The 8,511-nt window shown below is 38.8% G+C and overlaps 1 protein-coding gene across 1 annotated transcript; it reads left to right on the top strand.

The window, feature by feature from the left end:
• The first annotated feature begins 1,749 nt into the window (after positions 1–1,749).
• LOC124789574 (V-type proton ATPase subunit S1-like) lies at positions 1,750–3,755 on the top strand. The gene has a single exon (XM_047256980.1). The coding sequence runs from the start codon at positions 1,846–1,848 to the stop codon at positions 3,049–3,051; it is 1,206 nt and encodes a 401-aa protein (XP_047112936.1). The 5' UTR covers positions 1,750–1,845; the 3' UTR covers positions 3,052–3,755.
• Positions 3,756–8,511: the final 4,756 nt, after the last annotated feature.

Genomic DNA, 8,511 nt, shown 5'->3' with positions numbered 1-8,511 from the left:
TTTACATGCAAAAGATTGCTGCAAATGTGGTGTGTTCACACAACACAAACCCCAATCTACTACTCGCCCGCTATCTGTCGGTGTACAAAAGAAATCAGTAGCAAGCGACTATGCTCCCCATAAACGTCAAAAATTTAATTCAGTTATTTTGAAATACAGAAATGGAGGAAGTTCTGTTGTGGTCTGTGTTCGCAACTTGTGTTGCAAAAAACATTCAGACCAACCGCAGGAAACAGAGAAAGTGGTCAAAATGATGTAGACAGTGGCTGCTAAAGCGAAAGCAGTTTTCTCACGTAAATTTACTGCGAAAGTTGAAGGGTGAACCTAACGACTGGCGAAATTATTTGCGGATGGCTATCGAAACTTATAATTATCTCTTAAAGCTTGTAACCCCTCATATTATGTGAAGAAATACTTGTATAGAGAAGGGCCATTTCTCCTCATGAACTGCTGGCGGTAACATTAAGATTCCTAGCAAGAGGAAGGAGCTACAAGGATTTGGAATTTTCAACTGCAATATCGAAACAAGAGTTGAGTGAAATAATACCCGCAATTTTTCAATTAGAGCATTGTATGCTGCTGTCTTTTTGTCTCAGTCACTATATTCTTTACTTTAATCTTCCACAAATATTGGTGGTTTCTATATATTTCAATGAATTCACTTACAAACTCTCGAGAACACTGACGAGTATCAGCAATTTTAATGCCCTGTGCGCACAAATACAAACACTAGACTGAACAAACAGCTGTTTCGCGCCAGATTTGCGGCGATCTCCTGTTCACACGCTCCAATTTGTCTGCGCAGATGTGGTTTGAACGCACAGATTTGAGAGGTTTCGCTCGAACCTCCCACTCCAACTTCCAGGTTTGCACATACCTCAGGTTGGCGCAAATCTTCTGTCCACACGCAACGATCTGTCTGCGCAGATGTGATGTGCGCAGACAGATCGTTGCGTGTGGATGGGCCTTAAGGTGAATGCTGGGATAGTGCCTTTGATTAGGCCATGATCGATTTCCTACTCTATCCTAACCTAATCCTATCCTACGTTGTTAATGTTTTGTATATGTAAATTATATATTATTTCCGTAAAATGTCTGATTATATAGTACTAAATGGTCTATAGACGAGTAAATAAATATGTACATCCAAAGCTGCTAATCGAAATACATAAATAAACCCCCTAGTCGTCATGGAAAAATTGGGATTTTTTCCAGGAACACAAAGCAGAATAACAAAATAAAGATTAAGAAGAAACAATAGCACGAAATTCACTAGGTACTAGAACGTGAACGACCGCGGTGAAAACAGGTTAGCTACCGATATTAGCAGACAACGACATCCGCCTAACTCTCTTCCGGGGAACGGTGACGAGACGTAACAGTCCGTTGATGGTCCGTATGAATGTTGCCATTCGAAATGCATCATGGCACGCTTTGATGATGCTGCACGTGTGAAGTAGCCTTAAAACAGCTTCGTTTTTAACTACAACGAGATGCCTTTTCTGAACTCGCGGCAGTCTATTTGATACCCACACGATGTTCTCATATTGAAGGCTCTGCCTTGTGTAGACTAGGTTATGGTCCAGCCCACCAACAACATCGTCAAAACTTTCTTCCTGGCGAATCTTGTAGCTGACGTTCTGTTACGCCCCTTCCCGTTGACATCTTGACGTTCCATTCCGTCAAGTATAAATCGATAAAACTCTTGGGCAGATGCGCTCTGCAACTTTGATTTTACGACGCCAAAGATGTAACAATAATATCTTTGAGTCATATGACCGATAGGGCGTAAGAAGTGAGAGTTTTGGTGCAAATTTGGCTGGAATTGTGGAACATATAGCCAGAATGATGTTCAATTTGTATGTGGTTGTGCTGTGTATTTCCTTTGTTGGGACGAACTCCGAATACATACCTGTATTATTGTGGCAGCCTGATGAAGTTAATGGTAAAGTTGCTGGATCTCCACCTTCTCTTGCAAAAGTTAGTGTTGAACAATTTTCGGACTATTTTTCAAAGAAGATTGGTGAGCGGAAACATATTGTGGTATTTCTGGAAGAGAACTTAAGTATGGAAGATTTTGGAGGTTTGAATTTGGATGACACTTTCAGTAGCTTGAAAAATATAACCAGTTCATCTCATGTTAATTTTCTGCCATCTGTCCAATCTCCTTATAAAGCCTTGAAAACTTTGGGACTGAAAATGAAAGCTGTGAATGTTAAGGACTTTGATTACACGTTTCCAAAAGCAGGAAAAAGTATCTTGGTGTTTAAACTGGGCGACGCTCGGTCAGAAGAAGATCGTCCAGACTTCTTAAAGCGTCATGATAATATAATTGGTGAAGTATATAACAGTTTGGTTAACAAATATGATGATGTACTTGCTGTATACACAGCCCATCATTCATCGTGGATAGAACCATATTTAAAACCCAATGTTCGCAGGGTTAGGCAGTTGTTAGAAACCAGCAGTGAACTCGAAACTAACGGTAGCTTCTGGAATCGGAATAATACCCTTGTGTACACCAAACGCCCACCTGTCTTTCGTCATGGAACCGACGAAATTAATATTACTGATGTGATATCGGTAACCACTTCAACAATAGCAGGCAATGTCATGTTAAGTGTTAGAATGAAGAGTTCTGTTTCCATGAGACTTACTTTTAGTAAATCTAGCGGGTACTGGTCCTTCGATAAAATTGAAGTGAAGAACGACACGCAAAATTATACCGTTTTGCCATCAGCTCCCATAACTGCACCACTCCATTTCTCGTACCACTGTTCCTCCAACGTTATTTTCACATCTAAAGACAATGAAGCAAGTGTAACATTTTATGGGCTCCAAGTGGAGCCCTATGTTTCTTCTAATGATACATTTAACGACGCATATGACTGCGTCCCCTTTTTTTCTGCTCCAATATGGTCTGGTATTTTCATTACTGTACTTCTGGCTATAGTCATGATATGGGCCCTAACAATGATAATGGATATCAAAACCATGGATCAGTTCGACAATCCAAAGGGGAAGACAATCACCATTAATGCCACTGATTAATTGACATGAGGGAAATTTGTAACAGCTATTTCAGGTTTTTTTTTTATTTTGGCTTGTTACTGTGCAGGTGACATTGAAGAGCACTAAAACCAGTAAGGTTTTTGAACAAGTAGAAGTTGAATGTGACGTGTAAGCTCACATTAGGTAGTCACATTGCACAAAGAATGAATTTTATTTTGTATGTTTACGAAACATCTAATTTTTGGTGTAATGGTTGTTGATTTACTGTAATATAATTGAGTGTAGATAATGTATAAAAGTCTTTTGTTGAAATTGTGTGTGGGATATAATGTTAATAGCTGATAATATTGTAAAAATATTCATTGTTATATCCATGTAAATGCCCATTTTTCACCAGTATTATAATGTAGGATAATTTTTTTCATAAAGTGAAAACATTCCCTATGTGTCAGCATTTACATAGTGAAGATTTACTGTGATTGTTATAAAAGTTGGTTGCAGCTCAGCGTTACTTAAAATATTGGTGTTTTTTCAGTATGTTGTGACTTTATATCCTTATCCTTTAATTTATTCTGAGAACACAGATTTTATAAATGAAACTTACCAGAGTAGAGAACTGTAGGTATTGAACATGTAAAAAAAAAAAAAATGTATATACTATGACTATATGGAGAAATTCTGACATAGCTTGTAAATATAAATTATACAATAAATTAAGTGGCATTATATTGCCATCACTTGAATGCCCTGCTTTTAATGTTTTGATGCCCTCAGCATGTAAAGTTGTGTACTATTACTCTTTCATACTAATTACCAGTTACGTACTGGGATATTACCAGAAAGTTTCACTAGCTCTCTCTGGTGTCAGTCATCTTTGGTGGATTAAAGTTACGTAATGGGGTCATTGGAGGCAACTTATTCCACCTGTCTGCTTTGACTTAAGACATTAATGCAGTGTGTGACATCACTGTGGCACGGTGTTTTTGAGTTAGTTCATGTTTGTAAACGTGGTGTTTTACTTGATGATGTCCTATTGTAGCAGTTGTTGACTAACATGTGGTATTGTTTTCATTTGAGTCGTGGTTATCACTATGGTAATGTGGGTTTATGTCTGTGTGGGTAGTTACTGCTGTAATGTGGATTTTGAAGTGTTTACTTTGTTTTCAGTGAGTTGTTATGGTTTTTTCCTTGTTTGTTTGACAGTTTTGTTTTGTATTTTGGTTGTGTTTCAATTGACCTAATGAATATGGAGATTTTTGGAAATCAAGTTATTGGTGTTTTGGTTTTGGTGGTGTTTTGTGAGTTATGCAAGGTTCTCCCCCACCCCCCCTTAGATATCAAGAGTGAAGGAAAACATTGGATTCCACATTTTGGAGTTTTAGGTGCTGGTGTGGTTTTTTTTCCCGAGAGCACAGCTGTGTTTGAGCTATATAGGTTACTGGAAATACCCAATTCCAGTTTTCGGGGGTGTTTGTTTTTGGTATTGAGAGCTTCATTTGAACTAGCCTATATAGGTATAGTGAGGCTTAAGATTTCTGTTCGTTTTGTTTTGTGGGTGTAGTGTTATGTTGTAAGTTCAGTTTTTTTATAATAGCCTATTTGTTTTGGGATGGTGCAGTGTTTTGTACTGTTATATATTTAGCTTGTCCACACCATAAACCCGCTATTTACTGTGGTTGGCCTGTTAGTTTCATTTTGTTGTTGGCGTTAGAAGTTCTTGTAATTTTTATTTCTTATAGGTTAGTTTTCAGTTTGAAAGTTTTTATTTCTGTTCACGTTTGTTCCTGTGTACGTAGTGACAACATCTTCGCTATTTTGTATATGCTGGAAGTAGGTGTTTCTGCCATATTGATGACATCATGAGTCAAAGCAGACGAGTGGAATTGGACGCTTCCCTAATGCCGCATGGTGGACACCCTGTGTTTATCTCCCATTATATTTTTTGTAATCTATGTGGTACTTGCAAATGATAAGTCAAAATATTCACCAGACACTTTTCCATTATGTAGTGTAGGTTTTCTGAATTTACTGTATGATTTGTTTTTATAATGAAAAATGTGTTGGATATGGTGCAAGTATTGATAGACTGTGCCACAAATCAGTCTGTTAGCACAACCTTTGTTTCATAGTCACATTTATCAGGGTGGCGATTTTATCGGAAAACCAGGAATGTCTTAAAATCTAAAGGTCTTCTGTATTTTTAATGTAGCATTGAAACTTGAATTTATTGGTTTTTATAAATCACAAATTTTAAAGTACGTAATATTTCAAAGTGTATCGATTATATGAATATTATTCCATATAAATTGATGTTTAAAAGCTCTGGTTAAACTACTGCTTATCGGTGGTATAGCCCAGCTGATAGGAAACAAAAATCATCGTATGCCATCCTTCACTCACCATCATTTTATCAGGTAGTTCTTGAAACCATCTCCTCCTCTCACGTGGAATTCTGAGGGAATTATTGTTCCAAATTTGCGTAACCACCATGTTTATTAAGACATCACAGAATCGGGGGGAGGGGGGGGGTGCTATAATCACACTGTAACCTCTTTGGTGTATGGATTGCCCTAAAGCAGGTACTAAAATGTTGTGTGATCATAAAAAATCATATCAGATCTTACAACCAAGGAAAAACATTGTTTCACTTCAGATTTTTTGTTTCACTTTATAGGTTTAATTAAGAGACTGATCAGTTTAAGTTGAATTTTAATTATTTACAGTCATTCAGCCCATATTTATGAAATAAAATTTAAAAAATTCACTGTTACTGTGATTTAATATAGTTTATGGTAACTGGTCAGAAACAAGATTAACTGATTTTTTCTCACTCTGCTATGTTGTCAGTTTGCACCATTTTATAGTAAAACTGTGTCTACTATGTGGGAAAGTGAACTACTGTACTTAGTTTCATGCTCTACATGAGGTTCTGGCATGTCTTGTCTTTTTCCCTTAAATAGTTGCGTTAAATTTGTGGGGCCAACAAGTGCACTCTTTTTATCTAATAATAGTTTTTGTGTTATGTATGTCATATAACTCACCTAAAGCCTAAATTGTCAGGGTCAGTGTGAAATAACTTCTCAAAAATGTTGACACGTGTGAAAATTTCAGAGTGCTCAAATGAACCATCTTGAGTGCCAGTCTTGGGAGGTATATATCTGACTAAGTAGTCACTTCACATATGAAATTAAAAAAAATAAAAGTTGAACTGTTCATTCATCTGTTAATCTTTCTTTCCTTAATGATACAGATGTATTGTGATAAGTGCTAAATGTTTTTCACAACATGAAAATGGTGGTCCTGCTTTAAGCATGTACTTGTCTACAGTACGAGTAGATATTGGAAGCAGTGCAAACTTGCCCAGAAACTGTTAATGTTCTCTTATGAAATCCCATTCTAAATTTGCACCAATGTTTGTGTTGAGAGCAAATAATAGTCCACTGAGGATGTACAGCCTTTGTCTTGCCTCAGAGAAGGGTCAGCATGGTTATTAATGGATGTGGCATGTTTAATGTAAGTGGTGGCAGAATACCCTTCCTGTCACTGCCCTGTTAGCCCCATGATATGGAATGTGTGTACCCCAACTGTCTGCATATAGAGTTATTCATGTGAAAGTGGGCACTAATTTTCTAAATATATGTGTATCACATAATTGAGGCAGGACTTGGGTTCCAGCCCAGTATTCACCTAGTGCAGTGGTTCCCAAATTGAGGATAACAACCCCCTGAGGGTAAAATCAAGGTGGTTCAGTTCTGTTTTGGTCACAAGAATAAATAAATTTAAAAAGATAATTACTATTATCATTATTTCATAAGACAGTGATGCAGATTACATGAGTTACCAATAATTACTTTTTTGTGAAATACTAGCTTTAGTGCGCGACACTATATAGTAGATATTGTGGCCTGTGAATTAAATTGCTGGGTACGGGCTTTGTGACGCCAGGTTCCTGAGCTGAGGACTGGTAAGTGCTGCCAGTCCTCTGTTACTATAAGCTCCAGGCATGCTTCAGTGACCACTGTGCTGCGCGACAGTGGAATGTAGGGTGATTCGGAGAACAGGGGGCTTGGCTTCACTGTCTGGACTGTGAGGAAGGTATACACGTCTGTAAAAAAAAAACCTCAACAACCTCAAAGTGTGCTGCATGCTGATGAGGTGATGGCTGTTGAGGTAAAACAGTCTGTAGCAGGCAGCCTCTGGGGCAGCTTCCTGTTGTCAACCCCCCGCCCCAGTTGTATAAGGCTCGCTGGGCTCTCCCTGGGTTGATGTTTGTTTCCCTAGAGTCTCTCATGGTGTCACTGTGGAACAGTGCATCAAACAACTGCTCCTGACGGGGTGGGTGTACCGTCAGGTAGCACCTACACTCGTTCATCAAAGAGAGCTCGGTCCGTTAGTCCATCCCAAAAGTAGTTTCAGAATCGCAGTAACAGGGCACTAGTGTGCCATAACACTTTCATTGTAATCAAGAGAATGGGGAACCTTTGAGAAGGTCTCCCCCTTTCTGTATTCACAAGAAACTGGAAGGTATTGCTGGGTCCGTAAAAAGTGTCAAATGACTTTGTAATGGAACACTTATAGTCGGAACTGCCAATTCAAACCAAGGATCTAAGCTTCTGGGGTGTAAGGCCTTAGGTGATTTCATGGTCAAGGCTGAGTTGCACAACACGCTTTACTTCTGTAAAGGCATGGTTACCTGCTCCAATATAATGGAGTGGCCCCTATGGAGTAATGCGAAGAATGGAAAAATACGGGCTTCACAGAAGTGCAGAACTATATGAGGAGAGTCAATGGAAGAATGTAAAAATCTGCGACATTTCTTCTAACGTTTAGCACTCTAGAATGAACACATTCTTGCAGGCTATATCTGTCTTAAGGTTTGCCCATTTGTTCCTAACCCAATGTGATGCTTCAAATATCAAAGCTTTGACCATACCACTGTCAGGTGTAAAGGGAGAGCTATGTATGGAAATTCTGGAGGCTCAGCTCATGAATCTGGCAGTTCTTGTACACTTCCCCTGAAATATATAAACTGCTCCAGGCATCGCCCAGTATGGATCAGAAAGTGTGACATTTACAACAACGAAAGGAAAGTTGAGGAGTTGACATTTACGAGTAGCAAACCCTATGGTGAAGCTAAAAAAAAGCTTTCAAAGCGTCTTTTCCATCGACTCTTAAGAGGCCAATCGCCAAGTGTGATGCCTCCACACAAACTCGAACCACAGATTCAAATATGAGCAGTTGCACTTGTCATTGTACCTGTGGGGGAAATGCTACACTTGAACCAGAAACCATTTGGAAGCCATTGGCAACGGGCTTGCAACTTAAGCCACATGTCGCTGCCCACCATCACAAGCCTGCTAAGCCATCCCCTCAACCGAAGCAACCAGCTTCTCCCACAAGTAAGAAAAAACATCCCTCAAAAAGTAGTTCAAAGTCAAAGAATGTAACAATTAAAACTTTGAATCACTGAGCTCTCTCCTTCTCAGATGGGGACTTTGT

This window comes from Schistocerca piceifrons, chromosome 3 (genome assembly GCF_021461385.2).
Source record: "Schistocerca piceifrons isolate TAMUIC-IGC-003096 chromosome 3, iqSchPice1.1, whole genome shotgun sequence".
In the NCBI taxonomy this organism is placed as follows: Eukaryota; Metazoa; Arthropoda; class Insecta; order Orthoptera; family Acrididae; genus Schistocerca; species Schistocerca piceifrons.
Note: the sequence above shows the minus strand (reverse complement) of the source record. Positions and strands in the feature narration are given on the sequence as shown.